This window comes from Ambystoma mexicanum, chromosome 8 (genome assembly GCF_040938575.1).
Source record: "Ambystoma mexicanum isolate Mex_15411 chromosome 8, UKY_AmexF1_1, whole genome shotgun sequence".
Classification (NCBI taxonomy): domain Eukaryota; kingdom Metazoa; phylum Chordata; class Amphibia; order Caudata; family Ambystomatidae; genus Ambystoma; species Ambystoma mexicanum.
In genome coordinates, this window is record NC_090929.1 from 142,344,579 (window position 1) to 142,372,324 (window position 27,746).

Consider the following 27,746-nt stretch of genomic DNA (forward strand, 5'->3'; position numbering starts at 1 on the left):
GGGTGAGATGGGTTGGGTGCCTTCCCAAACTGAATTAGTAATAAATAAAATAAAAGTGTTTTAATTATGCACTGCATCCCCGGCCAGTAGAAAGAGTCCTGGTCTGGAGTGTCCCGTGCCTTTGAAATCCTTAACAGGTCACCTGGTCATACTCTTCACTCGGGTCCAGGCTCCTCCACGTCCAGTTGCCCCTGCACTGCCTCTGGGCATCCCTCGCACTTACAGGTCGGTATCTGCAACTCTACAGTCCCTCGATTCTTTGCACTTATGAGCCACTTCCGGCAGCACTTCTGAGCTACCTGCACTCCCCTCTCCCCCCGGCACTTCTCCCCCCCTCCACTTGCACGATCTAAATGACACAATGCCTAGTAAGATTGTTGTTTTTGTCCTCCCTCTGTCCTCCCTTCCTTGTCGTGCCTAGAAACACTTGTGTACAGGGGCGTTATACATGACTTATAATATCATATATTAGTACAATGATTTAACTATATTAATACATATTAACCATGGATTTTCTTAAAAAACAGAGGGACTGGAACGTGCATTGATCTATTTTTATATTTCAACATTTTTATCATCTTAGTCGATGTTTTGGCTGCTGTTTTCGTACATTATTGTATTGAAAACATCCTTTCAAATACATTTTACACCCTTTCATGCCAGGTGCATGAACATGACTATGCCAGTTAGGCCACATAGGCTAATTGTGCTTTGCAAGTTCCTTAACTGCTCGTAATCCTTAAGGCATTTCTTGGGCCCCCAACCCTAAATATGTGTGTGTGTGGCCTGTTGGGCCCTCCAACCCCTTTTCCCCAGTTCATATCCCACTTGAACCTCTACTCTTCTGTATGAAGAGACTGTTAGTGCCCTGTCAGAGACAAGGGCACTCCTCCCAGATACAAAGCCTTCCTGATGTTGCATGGACCCAGCTCGCTCTGCAAAGCCATAACATGAAAACAGGTGCTGCCGCCTCCTCCTTGACAAAGCGACTTGAACGCGAAACGTGTTGGTGTGGATTAACATTTGCTTTGTTTCTGAATTGTGGGGTGCGGGTTATTCCCCTCTTTCAGGCCTTTCAGAAACAAGGTGGTAATGAGAAGAGTATTTTTTTGGTGGGTTGGGGTCTCACACCATGAACTGCCTTGTGCAGCTCAGAAAGGGACATGGAAGGAGGTTTGCTTTGTTTTTCAAAACACACTGTCTATTGATCCATAGAGTTCACACTTACTTGTTTCGAAAACATGTCAGCAGTACCTAGTTTGAGTGCATAAATAACTCATTTCAGGTGTCACTGGAAACAGAACACAAGTATCTTACAAAGTTGCTTTTAAAATTGGGGCAGGTGGGATGAGCACCATTAAGTTTCCAGAATACACAATGTTATCTGGAAACTGGCATAGTATGACCCAGTGCCTTTCAGACCTTCAAGTAAAGATGATTTTTTTAAAGAAAAATACATATTTGTAAACATATCAGTGAAAGTGGCTACGAACTGCCCATTAATAGTAACAGTTGTTTATGTCAATCATTTAGTAAGAGTACATTTTCGAACACTGCTTTGTGGGGGGAGAAAAGCAAAATCACAAAAGTGTAGCACAACATGTCCAGAAATGACTTAACAGCTAGAAAGTTAAACACTTTATTGTGTTTTATAGAAAAATATGACAGAGCAAGATTTTCACATTTTGACGGACAAATACATGTGTGTGACAAAAGAACAGACCTTGTACAAAGCAACATGCCAAAGATGTGGAACCATTGCAATGAAATTCAATGTGTGTACCACCTGCTTGCTGATGTACAGTTGTAGAATGCAGACCAGGGGCTTGTTAAAAGAACTATGCCAGGTATTACTGTTTACAGTCACTCATTTAGCGATGTCTGACAGGCTTTCCAGTGTCATTTCAAAGGCAGTTTAGCCGAGAATGCATGTTTAGCTAAATGTCCAGGTTGTGTCAAATGCAACTTTCCTCCACTACTTCTCTACTCATGAAACTGTTGGCCTGCTTAACCTGGGGCTGCCCAGATGTTTTGGACTCTCACTCCCATGAACCCCCACCATTGACGATGCTGGCCAGGGTGGATGGGGGTTGTAGTCTAAAACATCTGCAGATAGAAAGGATGAAGACCAAAGTAGTCACCCTCTCTAGAGGCAACCAGACGCAACCAGATTGGCCTGGCACATGTACATGAGTATGTAAGTAGACTGCTTCTCGAAAATCAGGGTCCACATGAGCAATGTGTGTTTTGAGAGAGGAAAGACACGTATAGACAGACATGTTCTCAGCACACTAAGCCCAAGGTGCTGCCAGCATGGTTGACACTGGGCTATAGAAGACCCAACTACAATACATCACAACCTCACTTCACGTGGGCGGATGGAAACTCAAACCAGTGGGCGACTGGCATTCTTGACATCATGTCTGGGCTGTGACGACACACCTTCTGCCACGATACAGCAACATTGCTCACGGGTGTCTTCAACATAAATGCAGAAACAATAAAGACACTCTTTCCAACAAAGTTTACTTACAGCACTGACCGTCAAGGTTTGCAGGAGAAACAGTGTCTAAAGCTGCCATTTCTATGGGCACGCAAGGTAAGATTTGCCCACATTTATTCGTAAAATATTTCCTATTGCTTATATGTTTAGACTACACCAGCAGCTTGGTGTCAGGCTGGCACTGGGACCACTTAAAAGTGGTTTTAGCACTGAAAATGGACCAAGTCAATTCTCTAAAGGATGGAATGCATGGTTTGTCTTTCATGAACAGACTTAGGGCCTCATCATGAGTTGGGCGGTAACCCGGCTGTAAAACCGCCCGACTGTAATAGCCTTAGCACCCACTGGTCCAGCAGTATTACTGCCGGATCAAGGGTTGGGCATTAACGGTAAATCTCCATTGGGTCCATTGGATCCAATGGGGCATTTTCAGTGCTAATACTGCTTGCTGTAATACTGCTGAAAACAGGACGCTAAATTGGCTTTTCACCTCCAGAAAAAAGGAGGAGGTAAAACAGCCCATTCATCTCGACAAAGCACTAGTTTGCCACTTGTGGTATTAATTCAAACTTGATAAATGACCAAGACTGCTCTTGAAAGAAGTATTGCCCCAAATTTACGAGAGACACTTTGTAAAAAGTACAGCATTGAAAACTCATGTTCCTGGTTGATACACAATAAATACGAATGATAGGTTTGACTGTTTCTACAGCGCACATCTGAACATGAAAGGTGTCTTGGCGCTTGATAATACTTTCATAAACTAACAACGTGAAATCTATTTTATGAACCTCGAAATGCTAAATGATTGAGGCCACTGTGGTGAAATTTTGTACTAGTACCCTATGTTACCATAGGTCTCAGAAGCAGAGGTTCATCGTAACCAGCTAAATTAAAGCTTCACAAAACACGGAAGCAGCACGGTCGCCAGGACAGCCAAATTCTAATTCCAAATCAACCTGCATGTTACGGCATCACCTCGCTTTCACCAGGTCCCGGCGTTCATAGCCAATTCAAAGCCTCATGCCTTGGTTATAGGTGCTGAAAATAGAACAAAAACACAACAATGTTCTCTCCGTGGAGTTTCCTAAATCACAGTCATGGGGCGACAATGCATATTGCGGTGGATACTACACACAAAAGGTTAGCCTGGTGGTACCCGGATGCCCCACATCCACAAGGTCTTCTGCACACTGTACTGCAACAAAAATAATGAGAAACTGGAGGGAGAGGGGTCGATCCTGTGCCTGAATGAAATGTTGAACATGACATTGAGCAAGCCAAGCTCTAACCCACGCTTCCCAACTGGACCCAACCGAGTGGTCGGGGGTAAATTGCTCTCTTCTTCCTGGAAGCGCTTACAAACAGGCTAAGAACCAGCATGAACGCGTCTATAAATAACTTGACATAAAAGCGGTTTTAGATCGTAGGCAAGACACTGGTCCTACCATTGTGCAATTTCACTTTCTTTCCCCTCACAGCAGCAAAAGTCTCATACCTAGAACCTGTAAAAAATTCCATCTTGCCTTCAAACTCCTTATCCCATCCTCTCACCACCAACCACATGCCTAATACCCGTAATGGCAAACACCTTTCCAATTCTTTCCAAGACCAACCTCCACCAACGTGCTCCTTCATTTCCCTTTCTCAACTTCAATCCTTGATTCCCGCCACACCTTCTTTTGTCGTATTTAAAGGGTTAACCTTCTTTTCCATTTCCTTCCGCTGGCGGTCAGTGACCACCGCATTCATGTACGAGATGTCCAGGTCACCAAATTAAAACTCCCATTAGAGAAGGCAGATGTAACATGTACACAAATGGCGCCAGCTATGCACTAACCACTTATTAATACTCTAAATAATAAAATATACATGGTTGGAAATGCAGCCACTAAGAAATCTAATGTGGCTAGTCAATAAACTTTTATGTAAATTCAAATAAAAAAAGACACCACTATGAGATCATCAACAACCATCCTTATAAACAACTTAACATTGTGATGCATGTAAACTGCAGACATATGTGGGACAATGCGCCCCCACTGTACAGATTATTGCAAGTCACTAATCACATATTGAAATGACCGCCCTGCAATTTCATAATAAGAAGTGTCAGCGCCTAGTCACAAGAGTGCGGAGAGAAGCCCTACCAGATCAGTAAAGTGCCATTGATTAAATAAAAAAATAAAAAAAATACGCTCAACTGGGAAAATCTGGAAACTGGAGGAATTTCATTTTTAGGATAAATATATAGTGGTTCGCTATATTTGCTCACGGGTGCAACTCCTGTTCATGTCCAGAGGATACTTGCAATATCCCCTGCCCACATACTGGGGTAATCTGTGCACTATGATGCATGTCACAAAGGCCTGCTTCCTTACCCTTTTAAAGGATGGTGTCCAACCACATCTGATGTTCAAAAAAGCAGGGGCGAGGCACGCACCCCAATTCACTCCAATTGTGAACTATTGGGCAGCAAATTGGGATTTAACCCTGTGAATTTTCTGGACATTTGGAGGAGCACAACAGTGCAAAAAGGGAATAAACCCTGTGAACTATTGGGCAGTAATTGGGATTTAACCCTGTGAATATTTTGGACACTTTGGGATTTAACCCTGTGATTGCTTTTGGACACTTGTTCAGGTAATATATTGGCCAGGAATTGGAGTGCGCGCCTCGCCCCTGCTTTTTTGAACCCTGTCTGATGTTAGCGGCACTCTTAGAAAGGAACACTATCAGTGCTGTGTAAAGAAATCAAACTTAATACGCGCTCAGTAAGGTGTGTCAAATACATTTCCGGGCTGATTAATGTTGGTCAATTTCAAAGCCTCAGCATTTGTGGTACCAGGAAGTTAGATTTCTGTTCTTATGTCGTGGAGAACAACAGTACAGAAAACGGGGAACCCTTCATGAAATGCCAGTCAAAGTTCACATGAAATGACTCTGAATTTAGTATGTGTTGGAGCAGCATTTGCTGCAGGTCCAGGAGTGTCAGTTTTAACACTGTGCACTGAAAAGGAACATTAGGACAACAGAACTCACTATTTGCACCGTATAATAATGGCACAACTGGACAAAGAGATTGTTTATAGATTTGCATATAAGGTATTGCAGCTCTACCCACCCCACCTTACCTCATATATTAGATTTCTACTGTTATTATTATTATTGATAAAATATACTAATCAAACATCGGTTACTATCTGAAGAGATTTAATTTAAGCGCCATTCCCCCTGAGTCCCCGTCGACGGGGTATTGATCGCAATAGGAGTTTGCAGTCCCAGGGTGGCTGCATGGATTGCTAATGACCATGGTGACTGTCACTGTGTGATCTGACATAGCCGCCTGCACCTGCCACTGCTGACAGCAATGTCACACGCGGGAAAATAAACCCCGCCCCCGTGCTCGTTATCAACTCTGGGGAAGGGAACCTGCAGATCAAAAGGTTTCTGACTTTAAATCCCCAAAAGTTATGGAACGCTTGACAATTTGCCAGCTTCTACGTACAAAATGTCATCACTTTGCACAGCCTGCGACCAGGCGACATCCCTTTGTCAGAATCTCTGGTATCAATGGGTGTGGTGTTTGCACAGGTGGACTCGCACCAGTCTGTTTCTCTGATATTCTATTTCAAGAAGGGATGCTCCAGTCTTAAAGAAGCACACTGACAGTATGTTCTTTTAATTACTCGACTTCTGTAGACTAAAAGTGGCCCCTTTATAAATGCCGTCTTCCACTAGCTATTGTCCCTATTGACTTATAATAAATGTTAAAATATATTTGTCTTCCTATTCCCTTTACATTATTTTCTTAAAATGTCTAGTAATATCTATATAAATTAATACATCTCAAAAAAATATCTTCCTTGAACAAAGAGGTGAAGTTATTGTATTGCTTTGTGGTTATACGTTGAAATTGGGAGGCCCAAAACACAGAATTAAAAAAAAATATCGAATTTCCAAAAAAACAGGTTTTTTAGATTTTTGTTTTACGGGGTTGCCTCCCTCCTTCACCAACATCCCACTACCTTTATATATACCCTTGCCCCACCCCCATCTATTTGTTTAAAAAAAATTGTGAAAATCACACATTAATTCGATTTATTCAATTCAGTATTTTTGGCCTCAGGATTTTTGCATTTGTGTATTTTGGGCATTCCCTTGTTTTATGATCTTGGGATCCTGTACTCTTGGGAGAGTCTAAGCCTTGGAGCTCGGCCCATGTTACCAAAAGGTAAACCAAAGTGTACTTGGAGACTTGCTGCCATGGGTAGGACTTTGTGGGCGATGACCTAAAAGGGTGTTAGGCCTTGGCCCAGACTCCTGTCCTCAGTGTTTGGGTTCCTACGTTAGGAATTGGTGTTTATGCAGAAATAAAGTCGAGCTAGGTTACTTTAAAGTAACAGAGGTCAGTAAAGTAGAGATTAGTGAAGTCACATGGCTTGTGCACACAGTGGTCACATTTGCCCTTTTCTAGCGCTGGGGAACTGGCAGTGAGAAGGGACACAAGAAACCGACCTGTTGCCATACTGCATTCAGCTTAAGTTGATTGCCAAGGCGTTCCTGCACCTAAGATTCAAGTTGTAGCAGACACTTCCCAGAGTGCAAGCAAGTGGAAAATTGATTAAATGTGTCACGGCCGAGGAAGCTGCAATTGGAACATTAGAAAAGGAAAACCGAGTCTTGCAACTGTAAAGAGAGGGTGTAGGACGCAGTGGGGGTGAAAAGTGACAAGCGATTAGAAGGGGGCAAGTATTTGTAACTAATTCATCACTACTGTGTACATTTAGTATCTACACAGAGGTGATGGACTACAACAATACACAGAGGTGATGCTCTACAACAATACACAGAGCTTATGGACTATAGCAATTTAGAGATATACAAACTACAGAGAGGGTAATGCGCGTCGAGCTATTATGAGATTTATCACAAAACGATATGTGAACAAAATTTACCGAAAAAGAAAAGCAGACTAGGATTGAAGCGATAGATTTCATCTAGCAACGATAGGTTAGCTCTTCTAGTCTGAGCCAGGGGGCGCTCATGAGTTGAGCACTCGCCTCAGACACAGGGCCACCCTGTACTTCTCAAGTTTGAATCTTCGACATTTGAATCTCACCCATCATTACAGCACCTAGCAGCAGCGGCGGAAATCCAGCCTTAAGCGCTAGATACAAATCTGAAAATATTCTTTGTAGGAGCGACTGAAAGATACTTGCGTGGCACTTCTCTATGTTCTGCTGTTATACATAACCCAGACTCCTCACCAGGGAAGCCGGGGACACCTCTGCGCCAGCCGTCTCGGCATGGCGCCTTGGACGCAGGTCCCTTTTAGGCACGCCCTGTTGCCCGTGTAGACGCATTGCCAAATGATCCTCAAGCTGGCAAACAACCTAGACTGTTCAACATCTTTGTGGGTGACAACACAATTCTAGACGCTAATGGGTCCACGCATGCAGTGCTATTTAACGTTGTAGACCAGTGGCCAGACACACTTGGTTACATACACCCTGCTGGAGAGAGTTCACCAAATGCTTACTCTACCCTCCGCTCAAGTCACTGCATCTTCAAGGCTTCCGCCCATGGATTCAATTCTTCATCTCTACTCACTCCATCTGGGCAGGTTTAGAATTTCTCATTATGCTTTTTTATTTCTCATCCCCTTACTGCTTTCCCCTTCCTCTCCATTTATTTTGCTTTGGTATGTTACCCCCTTAAACAATCCTCAGAAAGTAATATCTACTGAAAGAAATGCACGGATGGACATGCATTTCACCCTGTGTCAGGGGAGGAGACATTAGCCACTGCTTAAAAGACGAACCTGATACCTCCAGGAAAACCCACAGTGAACGTGGAGGAACGGTGTCGACAGATGTGCGGCTATGGAAAACCCGTTGATGGACAGCGACAGACAGGCAGCTATGGGTATCTCACAGGGGAGCAGCTACGTGTACCTCACAGAGGGGCAGCTAGCAGGTATCTCACAGAGGGGCAGCTCCAGCAAAGCCACAAATAACCGTAGTGTGTCCACCATCATTCAAAAAGGGGCCATCTGATCCTTGATCAAAGGGTCCTCCAACATGATTTTTGAGATTTGCCATGTTGGAAAATTTCACTGGCATACACAAAGCATAATAGCAGCAATGTCAGTGTTTTTATTTTATTTTATATAAAGGGAGAAACACTCTGTGCATCACAGAACAAACCACAGGCGTTTCAGAATGAGAAACTAGCGTTGATTTTAGCAATACTTGTTCCCTTACTCTAACACGTGGTCTTCAGAAAGCATCGACCGGCATTGGTTTGTTGTCTAATACTACTGAAAGGGAATTATTTCATAAATTTGAAATGCAGAAACCATCACTGCAGGAATCCAGAATGGCTGAAGCTGAGAAACTGCCTCTAGCGCTCAACAAAATGAAGATCGATCAAGAACCCGTGACAGCAATTTTCTGGCAATTGGCAACGGAATATCGTCATTTGAAAAGCAACAGCAACCACTGATGACAGTACAAGAAGCAATGCCAGGCCAGAGTCAACTGTAAAGAACGACTGGCAAAGAGTGAAAAACCATTGGGGCCGGGGATGTACGGAAATGTTCACAGCACGGCCCCCCTAATAACAGGATTAAGAGCTGTATGATAAATACTGGGATTAAATCTCTCCCCCTCAATTGGACACCAGCAAATTATTGAGGCAAGAGGAAGGAATTGGCAAATTGGTCATTGACATCTACATTGATAGGCACGCAGAAGAGAATATTGGCCCGTTAGAGCTAACAAAATTGTTAAACTAAGCTTTACACTAATTGTGTTGCAAATTAGCTAACTGATGGAGTGCGCAAGACTTCCTTCAGGAAATAAAATTATGGTTATGGATATCAATAATTCCAGGAAGCCTGTTGTGATCTTGATGTGAGCCTCAGCAGGATATTTTGCAATCAGTGAAGGCCCTCGGTGGGTTGATCTAGCAGAATTTCAAAAACCTTTGACTCCACAACAGGGATTTGGAAACCATCCATCGAATACAAAAAGGGATAAGCTATCAACAGCGTTTGTGAAATAAATTGAAATGGAAGCCAACTTAAAATACAGGAAAAAGTTCACATACAAATCTCAAGTACGCTATTTTCGATTTCTGATCAAGAAAAGCTGCGGTTGACCTCCTTTAGTGTCATCAGTTTCATTGTCCGGCAACTCGTCCTCCGAAAAGCTGATGTGCAGGCAGGTTTCATTGGCTACAGACGAAAAAGGTAGTGTATGGTCCGAAGTGGGGCACACCGGCTCCAAGTCCCTAGTGAAGCGGCCGTTCACGGTAGATTCCACCCCAAAAAGCGGCGTAGGTTCCAAGTTGTCATAGCTGCTTGTCAGGGAATAAAAAGTACCATTCTCCAAGGTCAGTTCCTTGTCAAAAGAAAGCCGTGTGTGTTCTTTTATTGGGGAAAGTTCTGCATTTTCAAGGCAAGACATGTAATTTGATTTTATGGCAGGGGTCCGCAACGTGCAGTCTAAGTCAGAGATTGAGAGCGGGCAGGTCGTTATCTCCGTGAGGCTTGAAACTGTTGAACTGGGTAAGGCAGCCCAAGCGTCACTGTCAGCAGACTTGGGTTCAGACTCTGGACCCAGCAACGTCTTGGTGGAGCGCTTCCTGATGACTGGAGGTGGTGGGTTCAGTTTAGGAATGGCACTCTGTGACCTTTAAAAATAGAAAAGAGGACCTTTGTTAACAGAACCATCATCATTACAGAGTTCTATAAAGAGGAACATTGAACCAAAAACAGCTGGTGCATAATTCACTCACTCTGCAAATATGTACCCAAGGTACAATGAGATTTATTGCAAGAAACAACAGTAAAATAGGAATATTGAAACATTAACCCCCTAATCACAGGGCATCATCATTCACAAAGAAGGCAATGAAACATGCCGTTTTTTTAAACGTCAAATGTTTTTTTAAGAAAGAAAGTGTCGTGTGATTCTCCCAACATGATAATAAATGTTTACAAACACTTGCCACTTTGTAGGGTGTCATGTGGCTGATGCTAATACTTCCTATTAATGACAGGTCAGAACAATATTCCCTATAGAAATAGCAAACATTCAAACTGAAGAAGTGAAAAACAAAATGAATCATTCACTTTTCTCAATGGAAATATACTGTTTAAAGTAATGAGAGTGGATGCTAAAGATATGATCAATTATTACAATATTTGATTTTCCACATATACAATCCATACAACGTTTTCTAATTGTCATTCTGAGTCAGCATTACCCAATGTCGGAATCAAATCTTCATTGTTTTATATTCAGCAGAAAAGCTTAAGAGGTGGCCTCTGGGTTTAAAAAACAATCTTAAACTTAAGTATGTTTTTCCTTGAATCAATAGACGAGGCCATCAAACTAAGAAATACCTAATAATAAAATAATAATAATAATTTGGCATTTATATAGCGCTACGAACCCTCAGGTATCTGAGCGCTGCTTATTATTACCCACGGTGTGTGGTGCTCATTTATCGACCTCGGAAGGATGAAAGGCTGAGTTTGGCCCTGCCGGGATTCGAACCTGCGTTAGCAGGCTCTGCACGGGTGTCAAAGCGAGCGCTCTACTCGCTGTGCCACTTGACCGGCTACTCAAAGAACAAGTTAAATATTATCCGAAACCTGAAGGTGTCTCAATTACTAGTCCCCATAGATCTGTCATCCAGGTGGCCAGGACACTGGTCATCGCTATTGGATCCAGTTCCTGGGGTGGAACAATGAGGACCACCTGGATGAGGGGTCCTCGGGAGTGGAGGTGGGACACTGATGGGTGAAACGTGGTATCCCCTTCTTATAACACCTTTTCCCCATCCAACCACATAGGATACTCAGACACTCTACAACCCCTGCCCCGTTTTCCAACACAAACACTTTCTTACACCATGAAAGACAACAGACTAACACTAGAGCCATCTACCTGACATGTCCCAACACAAGGGTCAGGCAAAGTCAGGCAATTGACCAGAACCACACACACCTGAGAGCTCTTTCCCTTCCCCCCAGGGATAAAAGATGGAGCACAAGAGCACACAACAAGCAAGGCGAACCACACAACGGGACAGCTATCCCAGGAAAGCAAGCAGAGAGAACAGAAGGGGTGACAAGGAGAGAAGCAACCTTGCCCTTTTCAACACAGACCCACAAAACCTCTGTGAAAGGAATCATAAGATCGCAAATAATAGCCAGCGTGTGTTGCAGCAGATGTTAATGGTACACAGAGTCCTCCTACACTGACAATCAGAGCCAGTAGAGACGCTTGTTACCGTGGTACTGTCCTTGACTCCAGAGTCAAAAAAAGCCAAGCAGTTAATCACAGCTGCTGAGTCAAAGGGAGGACCGACAAGAAATCAAACTGTGTTGAACCAAAGTTGCGAATGGCCAATTAATGGGAAAACCAGCTGCAGAGGGGCCCACCACCACGTGGGTGCTCACTCCATAGACTCTGGGTGATTTCCCTATTGTTGAAACTACCAATACCAGAATGCCCTAGGAGAGCAGCGACGAAAATGTCAAAGGGGTCATAGTGGGGTCTAGCAAAACTCCCTGTACAGTCAAAAGTCTTTGACCAGCACGTAATTGGAAAGCTAAGGGAGACAAATCCTGCATAGTGAGAGAGGAGAAGGAACTGTGTGGTTGGCAAGAGTGAACCCGATGGAGGGATGCCGACAAAGGGGCGAAGCATAATGCCCTGATGAACATTGTGTTGACAGTAGTGAACCCGATGGAGGGAGGCCAACATTCGAGAAGGGTCTGGGCCCAGAAGAGGGTTATCCAAATGTGAAAAGCCATCACCCAACGGCTTGTGAATATCACAGGTATAATCTTTTGAATAACCTTCAAGGAGGGTCTGAGCCCAGAAGAGGGGGATCCAAGGGGGGAAAGCCATCACCCAACGACTCGTGAATGTAGCAGGTGAAAACCTATGAATAAAAGCCATAGTGAATCCGATATAGGGAGGCTGACATTCGAGAGTGGTCTGAGCCCCGAAGAGGGGGACCCAGAGGTGAAAACCATCAACCAATGTAACGAAATAGGTTGGCAAGAGTGAACCCGATGGAGGGATGTCCACAGTGGATTGTTTAAAAAGACATTAAGATTTATGAATGCCAAAGGAGGAATCTTGTGAATAAAAGCTGTAGTGAACCAGACAAAGGGAGGCTGCTATTCGAGAGGGATCTGAGCCCAGAAGCGGGGGATCCAGAGGTGAACAACCATCACCCACCTTACAGACAGAAAGGAACTTTAGTTTTATTATTTTGAACCCATCAGATCCTCGAAGACAAGAAACTTTTTGTAGAAAAGAGACTTAACCACCGAAAATCCTGATACCTTAGAACGGAACTGTAGTCTTGTGCTGGAAAAGCTTGAGAGTGTGCTACGCTCAGGAGTCCCACCTTGTCCCGTGCTCAAAATGAGGGGAATGGAGACCCCTGGCTAGAACATCCTGACTTATCATTTGTGAACACTTCTTTATTTCTTGTAAACACTATCCCACACTATTTTTGTATTTAGTTGTAAGGATTGGCAACAGTTCTTTTTAGTATAGGCCCTTTTATTTGACACAATGCCACTAGGACTGCCTTATTATTATTTGATGGTCGTAACTTGCTGCCATCTTAGATTTAGGTTCAGATTAGGCATGTTTCCAACCTACCTGTAAAGTTCAATGAACACACTTGAACTGTGATCAGGTGTGTCTGTCTTTACTGTTGCAGTTGTTAAAACCTCAAATACCTCACAGGGTCCATGGATGCTAGTGAGGAGGGCCTGAATTATGATCTATTTCAATACAAGTAAGTTAACAGCAGGTAATAAAACTGCTCTTGGGCCGGCCAGTGGAATAGATGTCTTCAGACAAACAAAAATCTGGGAATGTCAATCCAGACAACAATCACATAATTGACAAGAATATAGGTCTGCACTCCTTTAGTGCACAACCATTCCAACGAGCCAATACTCTGGGGATGGCTCCAAGTATGCATTACCGCAGTTAAGATTTCAAAAGGTTAGAAGCTGTGTGCATTCCTTCCTGCCCAGACTAAGAACTGAAGACAATAAATACATTCAGAAATGTTTAAGGTATTTTATTACACCTTTGAAATATAAGCAGGTCGCCATCTCCCCCTGATTATGTTTTGTGATGCAAGGTGAATGAGTTTTTAATCATCAACAGAATGTTGGTCTTTGAGGAAAGAGATACCGATTGCTGCAATTTATTGGGCACGTCAGGTCAGTTACTCTACTCAAAAATGCAAAACAAGGCTTGAAAACAGACACTGTAAACGTGATCTTTTTTTTCCTCTTGCTAGAATGGTAGGAAATAAATGAATAATTCTGAGTTATTTCTGATGTACAGTTGGAGAGTTTTTTCAAAGTACGCTATTAAAGTATAGATGTATCACTTTACAAATATATAACAAACATTTGGATAACTCAATTTCAGTTTATCCTTACCAAATTTAATTTGCATGTCAGAAAATAGACCACTTTGAAAAGTCAATTTCTCCTATTGTTGGAAGTGTGAAGTTTTTACAAATGCCAATTCAGTGACTCCATAATTGTTTGGTAAAAATGTCCTCCTGGTAATGTACTTTTTCCTGAGAGGAGGGATGAAATGTAAGGTAATATCTCTCATCTCTAGTACCTGGGAAAATGAAATGTCAGGAAAATCATCCTTCACACGCTCCTAGGCAATCAAAGGTTTGGGTTCTAGTTTTTTGAAGTATCATGCAAGCGGAGCATTCAATCTAAAGAGAGAAACAATAGGAAATACTTTCACCGTGAATTACTATTATTATTATTATTATTATTATTATTTGTTATGCGCAACCAAAGTGGCACGGAGGCATACAGGCGCAGATCATTAGAGTGGAGATTTCAAGCGGATAGCTTAAGGAGCTAATTATCTAAAGAGGTGTGTCTTGAGTTTATTTTTAAATTCTCCAATTGAGCCACAGTTTTTTATGTTGGATGGTAAGGCGTTCCATACAGTGGGGGTGCTAGACCAGAACGCACACTTTCTCACAAGTTCTAAGGAAGTTTTAGGAACATCAAGGTTTCGATCTCCGTTTGAGCAAAGTGACCATTTTATTTGCTTAGGTTTTAGCCTATTAGTTATGTAAGAAGGTGCATCACCGGCAGGAGCCTTAAATGTGATAGGAGTTAGGAGTCTAAAAGTCACCCTCTGCTCTATGGGTAGCCAATGAGGTTTTCTTCTTATCTCTGAAACCTGGGCACATTTTCTTAAACCCTAGGTGTCTCAGAGCTAGGGTTATGCTCTTATATAGGCTAATTATAGGCAGTAAAATGAGGATTTGTAATGCATCCAGAGCAGAAAGGAAAAGTGTCTAAAAAGAATCCCAAGGATTCTCCAAGTGGACATATCATTGCCAACAGAAGAGAGGAAGGCGCCACCCTGGAAGAGAAAGTGGGGTTCCAAGGACTTTTTGAGAAGCACCATTCCATAATGGGGCTTAAGCGAGGGAATCCAGCAATTAGGAGTTAAACCAGAAATATGCAATGATGGAACTGGTTCAAGAGAACAGCTGGAGGCATCACTGATCAAGGCAGAGAGAAGGGATTGGCCAGAGGGTGCCAGGCGACTGAAAGGCTGGTACTCAGTCTAACTGCCTGAAGAAAGCTTTCAATTAAGTGGAGTGATACCCTGAAAGAATATTGGAAGGTTACATCCCCACATAATTTGGTACAGTGCTGAGTGTTCAGCCATCTTCCAAATAGAAATGTATTCATATTGCTATATAGCTGGTTGTGCGACGTAAGGTGCACAATGAACTTTACAGATCAGCAGTGATTGAAAGACCTTTTTTGTTCTGTGATATCCGATATCTAAAGAAAAGTCCTGAACTAATTTATTTGGCTGGCCTTAACGGGATTAGAAAAGGGAATGGGGGGAAAAAGGGGGCGAAGGGGGGGGGTAGGATTCCAACAAACAGCTATGAGTGGGTTAGATTGTCACCTTCATTTTTCAGTGGGAAACAAAGTGTTAATTTTAAATACTCATTTTAACTGTGTTGCAATTTAAAGCAGCAAATAAATCAAGGTGTTTGCCACCAGTGAACTCTGATAGAAGGGTGTGTATTTGTTTTGATTAATATTTGCAAATGGGGAATTACAGTGTGAATTGTTCATAGAAAGTCAAAACCAGGCCGACTGTATTCTTTTGGGATTGGGATTGTTATGCTTTGCTTCATCAACATTGTTTCAGGTGCATTTCCCTTATGCTGAGAGTGGGGGCCACATCTCACTATTTTCCTGCAATACAGAAACAGCTGGTCCTAGGGAACAGTAGAGAGATAGCTGGTTTCTTGCAATACAGAAACAGCTGGTCCTAGGGAACAGTAGAGAGATAGCTGGTTTCTTGCAATACAGAAACAGCTGGTCCTAGGGAACAGTAGAGAGATAGCTGGTTTCCTGCAATACAGAAACAGCTGGTCCTAGGGAACAGTAGAGAGATAGCTGGTTTCCTGCAATACAGAAACAGCTGGTCCTAGGGAACAGTAGAGAGATAGCTGGTTTCTTGCAATACAGAAACAGCTGGTCCTAGGGAACAGTAGAGAGATAGCTGGTTTCTTGTCCTAGTGCACGGTGGAGAGATAGCAGTGTGTGAGACCCTTTGACTGAAGTTACCAGCATCCATAAAAAGAACCTAACATAATTGTCTGTGCAAGTCTCGTTTGGAAGTGATTTCTATATTTTCCCTGAATAAGGTTCAACTCAATTGAAAGTCATTGCAAGTCAATGTTTAGATCTTGATATACGATACTATGTGACGGGTGTCCGAGACATACCCGTGCAGACTGTATCCAACGTGTGGCTGGACTGGAGACATAGCCTTAGCTCCTTGCTCAGGATCCATCAGTGATGAGAGCTTCCAATGTACTACATGGATTTTGTATGCACAGGGATTCTACCTTTTGTCCTCCACAATCGTGTTCAAATACTCTGAAAGCAGGTTCCTTGTGAATGATTTTTTTTATTTTGTATTATCTACTTACTGGGTATTTACAATGCGCCTATACACAATGGGCCTCATTACGAGCATGGCGGTAGCCGTGCCTGTATGGCAGGCACGGCTACCGCCATGCTCAGTACCGGCACCGCCTCCCGCGATTGGGCAATAACCGGCCCATTACAAGATGAATAGGCCGGTAATTGCCAATTCGCTTTTGGCGGTATTGCCGGGCTCCCTATCCCCATTCTGCCCCATACGGCAGAATGGGGGTGGGGAGCTGCGCCGGCACCGTTGATAACGGTGCAGCACAATTACGAGTTCTGCTTGCTGGTGCCGCACAGCTTTCAGGAACCCGCAAGCAGAACTCGTAATGCGACGGGATGGTGTGAACGGTGCCGATGCCTTCCCGGCACTGTTCATACCATCACCGCCAGGGTCATAATGAGGCCCAATTATTTTGAGATGCAATAAGACAAAAGGAAGGGGGAACAGGGAGGATAAAACAAAAAACGATCCTACTAGGTCTTGTGACATTCGGATTGTGCAAGGGCAGTAAAGAGAAGTGCAAGGGAGAGGGGAAGAGTGGTGAGGGAGGAGTGCCGGTCAGGGCGGAAGGGTCTGTGAGAAAAGCGAGGGCTAGGTGAGGCCCGGTGGACAGAGCCAGGGGAAAGCAGAGAGTGCAGGGGAAGGAAGGTCCATGAGCTAAGTGTGAGGTCAGGGCCTGGTGGGCTACAGGGTGCAGGCCCGGTGCCCAGTCATATTTTCGAAAACATAGTTTCGAATGACAAAAGTTTAAAACATTTTTTTTACTAAAATGTGTGTTAAGGGGTAAAAAAACGGGAGTGGGGGACCCCCCATTAAAAAAAATGCATTTTTTCGATGCATTTTTAGGCGAAACTTTGCCATTCGATACGATGGCATTCGAAATTATCCCTATAAACCGCAGGCCCAGCCAGGCAAGTGCAGGGCAGGGCCCAGAAGGGCAAGTGCAGGTTGAGGGCAAGGGGAGACCAAGTGCAGGGGTAGACTGGATTAGGGGGGTCTGGTACCCTGTAAGACTTAGAAGGAGCCAGGCAGCCAGTCAAGAAGCAGATAGGGACATTAGCAGGGAAGGGGGAAGAGAGAATGAAGAAGAGAAAAAGAAGGTCTTGAGAAGCTTCATAATTTAAGGAGATCTGACTCAAGTTGAGAGCTGCAGGGAGGACATTCCAGAGCGAGGCACCTGCGCAGGAGAGAGATCTACCCCCCACTCTCTGCTTGGAAAAGTGTCTGATCTGCAGAGAGTTAGAACCAGACGACCAAAGGTCTCTAGAAGGGAGGTATTTAGGGGGAGAGAGTTGGATGTGGTAGGGTCCCAGGCCCCAGAAAGCATGGTGGATGATGCAACGGGTCTTGAACTTGATCCTTGCCGCAACCGGAGCCAGTGGAGAGATTTTAGGGCTGGAGAGATGCAGTCCCTGGGCTTGAGGTCAAGGATAAATCTTGCAGTCCTATTCTGGATTAGTTGAAGAGGGTGAGGGGAGGAGTTAGGCAGATTAAGGAAGAGACTGTCACAGTAGTACAGCCTGGAGAGGACCAGAGCTCTGAAGACATTGAGTTTCTGTGGGGAGGTGAGGAAAAGGAGAATGCATCTGAGGAGGTGGAGCTGAAAGTGGGCCTTCTTGGCAAGGTCCATGTTGTGAGGAGAGAAGTCAAGAGGAGTCAAAGACGACACCAAGTTTCTTTGCCTCACAGGAGGGGAGGGTGGCCATAGTGTGGAGGGAAAGCGGAAGCAGGGGTCCCAATGAGAAGGATCTCGGTCCTGCTGGCCTTAAGGCAAAGATCATTAGCAAGGCACCATGCCTGAATGGCAGAAGGCCATCAGAAATAAGAGAGGAAGAGGAGGAGGCAGAGGAGGGAACTTGAAGGAGAGCTGTGTGTCATCTGAATAACACTTGAAGTTAGGAGAGGAAGTGGAAATCAAATTGGCTAGATGTGCCAGGTAAATGTTGAAAAGCCATAGCGAGGGGCTAGTGCCCCGACGGACTCCGCAGATGGAGAGTGAGATGGTGGAGAGAAAAGGCCCCAGTTGAACCTGGGAAGGGCGGTCCGAGAGGAAGGAGGTTAACCAGTCCAGAGCTAGGTCTGTGATGCCAAGAGTATCACGCGGCCAATTTATTAGGTTGCCATGATTAACCATATCAAAGGCATAGGAAAGATCAAGAAGGATGAGAACAGAAGTTGAGCTGGAATCGAGATTAGATAGAAGGTCTTCACTGTGGTTCACAAGAGCAGTTTCCCTGCCTCTGGCAGTTCTGAAGCCATACTGGTGTTTGTGGAGGCAACCAACAGATTCAGTGTGGTGGATACGTTGTGATATGGCCAGCTTCTCCAAGAGTTTACCCAGGAAGGGGTAATGGAGATAGGGCAGTAGTTTGCCAGACAGGAAGGGTCAGCAGAAGGCTTTCTGAGGAGAGGATGCACAAGGGAGTGCTTGAGGAGTGAGGGGAAAGATCCAGTGGCAAAAGAGTGATTACAGAAATCGGCCAAGGCTGGAGCAAGAGAGACAATGCTGTCCTTGATAGTTCTGGAGGAGCAGGGGAGAACCTGTTTGGAGGAGACTTTTATATAGCGGACTTGTCTAGAAACCTCATCAGGTGTGATGGGAAAAAAAGAGGAGAGTAGGAGGGGAGGGGAAGGGCTGGTCAAGGGAGGCCTGAGAGCGGGTGAGGGAGAAGTGTGAGCAGTAGAGCAGAGTGGGGAAAAGATGTCCTCAGTTTTAGAAATGGAGAGGCCAGAAAAGTGAAGAGTGCCAGGGAAGGCAGAGGAGAAGTTGAGACTGCCTTAGGGTTGGCAAGTTCTTTTCAGATTTTGAAAAGTTCAGCCATGCTGTTTGTGGCTGCAGAGATATGGGCCCTCTTCTTCGAGCAGGTGGAGAGTCTGTATTGCCTTTCGAGCAAGCGGCAAGCCAGTTTGTCAGAGGATGTGCTTGAGGCCTGCCACTTCCGCTCAGCCGCTATGCACTTGCGTTTCAGACCAGCCAGGACAAAGTCAAAGCAGGAATTGCACTTGGAGGCAGGTTTCATGCGGATCCTCATGAGAGGGGCAAGGATGTTCAGAGTGTTGAAGACGGAGAGTTGAAGGTTAGTAAGGGCTGTGGCAGAGAGAGAGTGGTAGGAGTAAGAGGGTGAGGGGGAGTGAAGGTGGTGGCAAAAGCAGCAACTGACACTCGCTTCATAGGTGAATGACGGAGGAGTCTGGCAGTGCAGGTGGGGTCTTAGCCGGGGGACCCAGGAGGGCCAGGTGATAGGACAGGAGAGCATGAACAGACCAGGAGAGAGGAGTAATGAGAGGGTTGGAGATGGGGACGTCTGAAGAGATGAAAGCATTCAAGGTGCCTCTGGCTGAGTGAGTCGGACCAGAGGGAAAAATGGAAAGGGATAGAGAAATGGTTATACTCGCCTTTGTACTCCTGATTGTACTGTAGGGAGATTGTCTGCAGATGCAAACATTTCAACACCAGAGATTCCCTACTCAGGGATTCCTCGCACCTGCTGTCTTGTGCCTGGTCACGGCTCCTTTTCCAAACAAAGAACCTTCCCAAAAGGGAACCCTAAGACCCAGAGTAGTAATTCTCCCACTAGAAGGAGTCATTACTGGATATAGGACATCAATACAGCCTATGGGAACACAGTCAGTATCTGGAGCCTCACTAGATAACAGGCCAAGACTTCAGAACCTGAGTCACTGCACCTCCATTTGACTCTGTGTTGCCCAATGCTACAGGTCTCCGAGACAAAGTAGCTACAATAAAAAATATAAAAAACATTCCCAACCAATAATGTTTTAAATTCTGTAGCTTTCCAGGTCAACACCTCATTGCATCCATCTTGCTTTAACATTTTCATAAGCATTATTCCTGCTTAGGCCTGACCTTTAACCTCTGAAACAAGATGCAACATCAGAGGCGGACGTTCTGTGTACAGATCTATCGCAACAGCAAAGATGCCAACTACCAAATGGCATTTTGATATATATTCTACCAACCAGATTATATTTCTAATAATTCATACCCACCAGTAAAATTACTAATACTTTTAATAGTAATAGCAGTGCTAGGTGTTTTGAAACCTGACTTGGCAGCATATGTGCCTACTGTCGAGTCAGAAAAGGATCACTGCAGTGCCAGCCTCTAGAGAGCAGCTGCCGTTCTCCTCAAAGCTGCGTGCCACAATGTAGTGGACTTGCCACAGGCTGTGCCCCGGGTTATGATGCTTATTTGACTGAGAGCCATCCAGGACCTGGCTTACCTGGGCAGGGGGTTTGGAATGTGTGCAGGCTGTTCCTCTGCAGCACAACCGGCCTGTGTAACCACAGGATGAGCCGCTGCTTATGAGACAGCTACAGAAGCCGGGCTGTATCGCTGATGTGGCCTAGAGTTCCACCATCACAGGGGTGGCTCAGGGCTTTCAGCCCAGCAACGCTCCACCATCTCATCCAGTCTCTGGCATAACATGGAGGGGTGATGCTCACCTCTCTGTGGCATGCCCAACCACTGGTCACTGGCCACTGGGGCGGTCCGAAACCTCTGCAAGCCACTTCGATTCGGCCCGGTGGTGTTGCTCGCGCAGCCTACTCAGGGAATCGCTCGAGCAGCTTGGGCCGCTGTCCCCTGTGGACCAGTCACTCAATGCCCCCCACCCGAAGAATTACAGAGCCAGGCTGCTTTCTCCCTTCAGTCTGCCACAGTCCTTCTCCAACCATCTTAACTTGTTTTCATTGTCTCCTGTTCCAGTCCACTGTCTCTACTCACCTGGCGGTGGGGGTGACCTTTTCATTGTCCTGAATCCCAACCTTTGAAGTGTCCTCACGTGAAGAATGGCAGTTCCTACAGCTGGTAAGTAATGCACTAAACCATGCACACATTACACTGTTTTAGAGACCTATGGGATATGTTTTTTTTAATGTCTTTCCTTCACTTTGCATGTACAATAGAACATTTAACTCCATATTATCCAGGTCCTAAATAGGCCAGTGATACACTAATACCACCAGTAATAGTTACCGTGCCAGTGAAGTTGTAGCACCACAAGCTCCGACAGTAGTACTATCACCAGTACCTCCCAGAACTATTGCTTATAGTAGTACTGCTATGGGTACTAGTACTTCCACTACTTCAATGGGTAATGGTGACATTACTGGTAGTACTACTACTAGTAATGGAAGAAGTGTTGTTGCCACTGGCAGTGCTACTACTGCTGATTGTACCAATACTGCAACTACTACTCATATTTCTAGTGGTACTAGCACTACTACTTTTGGCAGTATGAACATAGTCCTTGCAGGGCTCCTGGCTGACCCACTCATCACTCAAAGCTGCTCACTGGGTCACGGATCACCACACCTCATCACCGGCTCTAGGAAATGTGAACACTTGGCCGCCTTTGCTCAATTTACACTTTGCTCACCCCCGCCCCCATCCCGGCTACGATCCGTGGGCCTCATTTACCAGGCAACCACCGCTGGGACGCCAGCCTACCTGATGGGCAAACTAAAGAAATAGGTGACAGAGAAGGGGTTGGGTTTCTAGATTACGAACACTCCTGTGCCGAGCTCTATGAATGGTTTTCTTTCATTCTATTTGGTTTTGCAGGGTCACAGGTTGTAAGAGGTAAACCCAATACCTCTTGTGAAGAAGTTTTGTAGAGAAGTCCTGGTTACCTTGCAATTGGAGTATACCAATATGACCCTTCTTTTTATAAAAGGATCTCACGCGATTTGCAGGTTGGTAAGGTTCATGGGGTCAAAATCCCATTGGTTCTCAATGGCCAGTGGCAGAAATGTCTTCCAAGATACAATAGGGTCATTAGGCTGTTGCCTGCACGTATTATCTCGCCGTCTGACGGGATTCCATCCAACACAGACCATCCCTACATTGTACTGTGATAATTGTTACCAATGTTTACTTGATGACTAGTTAAACTCTCCCTGCCAATGTTTTGCTCCATGACCTGTGCAGTGCTCCCTTGCTCATGAGTTAGGTTCATATAATAATAATAATAATATCATCCTCCCCGATCGTGTGCTAATCAATGTTGAAGTTCAAAAACCCCAAACACAACCGGGGCCATTTTTTGATCTCATGCAGAGGGGACATGGCCTAGATGGTTGCCTGGATTTCTCTATGGAAGCAAAGCCAAGACTGATTTGCCTTAGTTTGTCCCCTTACCTAATGGCATAGACTGGCTAGAAATCATGGAATGGGAAGATGCAAAATAATGTCCTGGAAGGATAGCTCAGGGGCAACGCGCTCGCCTTGGAAACAAGACGACACAAAGCAACAGAGGTTCGATCCCGGGGTCCGTGCTTAGAAACCTCTGGGTACTAAGCGTGTTATAAATACGCAACTAAGACTTATTCCTGTAACAGCGCCTTGATGCCCCTGGGCTATGTGAGCGCTTTAATAATGCAATAAATAAATAAATAAATAAAAAGATACGGATATGGGGTATCAAAACCTGGGTCAAGCTGATGGCTCTTTGTAACGCATTTTCTCTTTCACATTCCAGAAATGTCTCCTTTCCATTTCTCCATTGAGGAAAACAAAATAACTATATGAAAAGTAGGCTTTCTGTGAATTTTACGATGGTTTTGACCTTTGCTGGCCCAGGAAAGTTCCCCTACCCAAAATGTTCTTGATTTACGTGGAGTCCCTGTTCTGCAACAATGTTGGCAGAGCTACCAGCTCCTACCATGCCAGCCATTCCTGCAAAACAGCCTAGGAGTTGCGGAGGACAGCACAGAAAAGAAGCTTTTCCTCATTCATTATATTAGAAAATCAATTGAAAACCATAAAAAATCCCAGACCTGCAGCAAATTGTATGTTATTCTAATCTACACTGTATTCAATGATTCATTGTTTTTTGTTTTCCTCCCTATTGAGACTCCCTTAAAGAGAAGGGTATGCTCCGACGTTGGTGCAGTGTTTGCAAGGCACCAGGACTCTAACTACACCACATGGAGGAGTCTGAACGGGGGACACATCCTGTCAGAGGTTGCTTGTGTGTCCCCCCACCTCCCATGTGTTGTGGACACTTATTTTATTATTTTTTTATAACGCGCCTAATACCGTACCTGAGTTTGGTTTCTAAGCGTGGATCCGGGATTCGAACCTCCATTGCTCTGCGTGGTTTTGCTTCCAAGATCAGCGAGTTGCCCCAGTGCTATCCTCTGTTGCCCTAGTGGTTCTGGCTTGCCATCTTCCTTTTGGAGGCGGGATCTAGATTAATTTTCATATGGTTGCTCTCCTTGTGGAACGGCACAGACCAGATGAAAGCAGTGGAATGCAATCAGAGGTGTTGCTGGGGGTCTGGGGGGGGGGCTTTGGGATGGCTATAGCCCCAGGTCTTTTGGTTGTAGCCTCGGACTGAAGTTCAGGGGAACAACTGAAAAGGCTAGCCCCAACAGACCCGACATTAGCGCAGCCCCGGATCTTTTCCAGACCTAGCAACACCCTTGAATAGAATTCTACTTACGGGAGCTTCTAGTGATGAACACGCATTGGGTGAAGCACTTCCAAGAGTCCTGAGCTCACTTCGATTAAGGAATGAAACTGCACCTAAATTATGAGGCTCAAAATGGCCAAACTAAGTCTAGCATTTCAGGCTGGGCTTACCAGAACTGGCTCAAGATTGATTTCTACATGGCTTGCCCCCTTCTTTCGTGATGCAGATGAGCTTAAAAAAAACTGCTCAGCAGAAAGCCACCCAAATTAACTCCCAATGGTTGAGAAACGCTACTTCAAGGATTACCATTCATCGAATGTTCCAAATCGTTCCGATGACACCACCGCATTTAACCCATCGCCACCCCAACCAAAGAACTATTGTTACCACACTAAGAGGCCACAGGAGGGCTGGGGGTGAGTGTGAGTAAATAAATTCAATTAAAAAAAACACACAGAGCATAAATGGTGACTGCACACTTAACAGAGGCCCGGCAATTACTAATGTGAAGCATTTCATTGTTAGCACCTACATTCGCATGGATACATTTTTAAGCAATTGAAATCGTGATGAGGTGTCAGTACTGTCGTGTCAGGGGAGTGGATGTAAGGGTAGAGGGCACAGGAGACGGCTCATTCTCACAGCAGTCTTTAAGTATGTGGAAGTAATTTTATTTCTTTAATTTATTTATTTATTGGATAATTGTACAGCACCTATACAACAAAAGGTGTTTTAAGGTGCAACAAGATAAAAAGGGGGTGGGAGGACAGGGGAGAAAGATACAATAATGGTCCTACTAGGCCTTGTGACATTTGGATCATGAAAGCGCAGAAAGGAAGTGCAAAGGGGGCGGAGGGAGTGCCAGTCTGCGCAAACACAAGTGCTAAGGTGGGAAGGAAAAGAGTGAGGAGGCAAGTGCTAAGGGGAGGCTAGAGTATGTGCAGGGAAGGGGGGATTGGATTGGGCGGGGGTGCCTGTAGTCCTGTAGTACTCAGCGGGAACTAGGCATCTAGTCAATGATAGCAGAGAAGGTGTTAGCAGGGGAGGGGGAGAGTGAAGGAGGAAGAGAAAAGGAGGTTCTTGCTGAGCTTACAGAACTTAAGGAGATCTGTCTCAAGCCTGAGAGGGACAGGGAGACCATTCCAGAGGGAGGCACCTGCGGAAGAGATAGATCTAACCCCCCCCACTCTTTGCTTAGATAAGCGTCTGATTCACAGAGAGTTGGAGCTAGCAGACCAAAGGGCTCTAGCAGGGAGGTATTTAGGGAGAGAGAGTTGGGGCGTATTTAGGGAGAAAGAGTTGGATGTAGCGGGGGTCCCAGACCCTAGAAAGCCTTATGGATGATACAGAGGGTCTTGAATTTGATCCTAGCAGCAACCGGGAGCCAGTGGAGGGAAGGTGGGAGCTGGGGTCCCAATGAAAAGGATCTCAGTCTTACTGGCATTAAGGCAGAGATCATTGGCAGAGCACCATGCCTGAATAGCAGTCAAACAGTCTGGGAGGAAGAGGAGGGAGAAGAGGTAAGCTTGAAGGAGAGCTGCATGTCATCTGCATAACACTAGAAGTGAGAAGAGAAGGAAGAGATCAAGTGGGCAAAGGGGCAAGGTAGATGTTGAAGAGCCACAGCGCAGGACAGAGCCTTGAGGGACGCTGCAGGTGGGGAGTGTGATAGGGGAGAGAAAAGGGCTAACTTGAACCTGGCAAGATTGGTTGGAAAGGAAGGAGGTCAACCAGTCCAGTGCCAGGCACGTGATACCCAGGGTGTCAGGGAGCCAGTTTGTCAGGATGGCATGATTGACCTGTTGAAGGCAAAGAAAATATCCAAGAAGATAAGAATGGATGGAGAGTTAACATCAAGATTAGAGAGCAAGTCATCATGGGTGTTCAATAGAGCAGTTTCCGTGCTTCTGGCAGCTCTGGAGCCAGACGAGTGGTTGTGGAGACAGCCAACACAGTCTGTGTGATGGATCAGTTAGGAGATGGCCAGCTTCTCCTGGAATTGACCCAGGAAGGGGGTGGTGGAGATAGGGCGATAGTTATCAGGGCACATGGGTCAGAAGTGGGCTTTTTAAGGCGGGAGGAGGGAAGGAGCCGGTGGCAAAGAGTGGTTACAGAAATCAGCCAGGGAAGGCGCAAGGGAGGAAATTGTGTCCTGACAGTTCTGGAGGACCAGGGCCGGTTTGGAGGAGACCTTCATAGAGAGGACTAGCCTAGAGACATCATCCGGTGCTATGAGAGAGAACAGAGAAGGAGGAGAGCAGTACGGAAGAGGAGAGGGGAGTCATGGGAAGAATGACAGTTGGGGAGAGAGGAGGCAGGAGGGTATTAAGTGTGTGGTTTCAGATGTGAAGGAGAGAGTTAACTAACATTGAAGCTGCACCTGAATTGTCTCATTAGAATGTGTAAAAAAGTTATGCCCTCACGCAAGTAAGTTTGCCCCTCCCCCGCCGTCTATGAAGTTAGCCCCTCTCCCAACATTTGAAGGGTTAGCCCCCCAAAATGGGTGCATAGCTAGTGCACCCCTTTCAGATCTCTCCGGTTTCCCCATGCCATGTGTGAGAATTTCCACCAGTACAGTTTATTCCTGGAATTCTAGTTTTGGCTTTTTCGTGTTCTATACTTAGGAAAACAAGCATCAAAATTCCAAGTAAAAAAATCCCTTTGTCATGCACGACATGAGGAAACGTGTGAGCTCTAACATTTGCTACGATCAATGTGTGATTTATATGTACACCCCTAAAGCACGGTGCACCGTGTTTTGGCACTGGCCATTTTGGTGCACCACTATGGCCGCAGAGCCCCTTTCGGCCCGGTCGAAGTGGCACAAAACCCAATTTGGTGCTGGCCATTTGGCGCGAGGGTCGTTTAGATGTGGTTGACATTGCAGCCTATGTGCAAAAGGTCCTCCCGGCCAAATAAGCACCATAAACTGAACGTGGAAAATACAATCGGCTTTGAGAACTTCAAAGGGACCCCACCTCCACATCACAAAGTTCCGTCACAGTTTACAGAAAGCGACCTGCTTCAGTCCAGTCACCGGTTACAGGGGCGCATAGGTGCAGGTTTCCAGGCCGGATGCTCGAGGTGTGCAGCCCGGGAGCCAGCAGCAGTGAGGGAGTGGCAGCTGAGCCACGCTGCGCAGGAGTCTGGCTTTTTTCCTCTGTTATCATAAGCGCCGGTCTGTCCACTCTGTGGAGAGGAGGGAGCATGCATGCCCGTGTTTTTAAAGGGGCAGTGGCGGGTGAGTGCTTATCTGCTATGGTCATCAGCGCGGGCAATGCTGCCAGCTCCCCTCATTACCTCCTATTCATTCAATGCAATTTATTAGGAAATCATCAGAGATGGACCCTTGTCACTGTAAAAACGTTCTTCACACTATAAGCAGCCAATAGCCAGGTCATGCAGGATGGAGACAATATCACCACAGGCACACTGCAAGGGTCTGCCAGTAGAGTGGCCCTGTTCCCTACAATAAAGAACCAGCGCGTTCTTCACACTATAAGCTACCAATAGCCAGGTCATGCAGGATGGAGACAATATTACCACAGGCACACTGCAAGGGTCTGTCAGTAGAGCGGCCCTGGTCCCTACAATAAAGAACCAGCTAGTTCTTCACACTATAAGCTACCAGTAGCCAGGTCATGCAGGATGGGGACAACATCACCACAGGCACACTGCAAGGGTCTGTCAGTAGAGCGGCCCTGGTCCCTACAATAAAGAACCAGCTAGTTCTTCACACTATAA

The 27,746-nt window shown here is 45.3% G+C and overlaps 1 protein-coding gene across 1 annotated transcript in view; it reads right to left on the reverse strand.

Moving 5' to 3' along the window:
• Positions 1 to 1,625: 1,625 nt before the first annotated feature.
• LOC138471718 (carboxyl-terminal PDZ ligand of neuronal nitric oxide synthase protein-like) overlaps positions 1,626 to 27,746 on the reverse strand; it is a 436,867-nt gene continuing 410,746 nt past the window's right edge. The window contains exon 11 of the mRNA XM_069609503.1: positions 1,626 to 10,201. Within this exon, the coding sequence (XP_069465604.1) occupies positions 9,631 to 10,201 (571 nt within the window). The 3' untranslated portion in view covers positions 1,626 to 9,630. The remainder of the gene's footprint in view (positions 10,202 to 27,746) is intronic.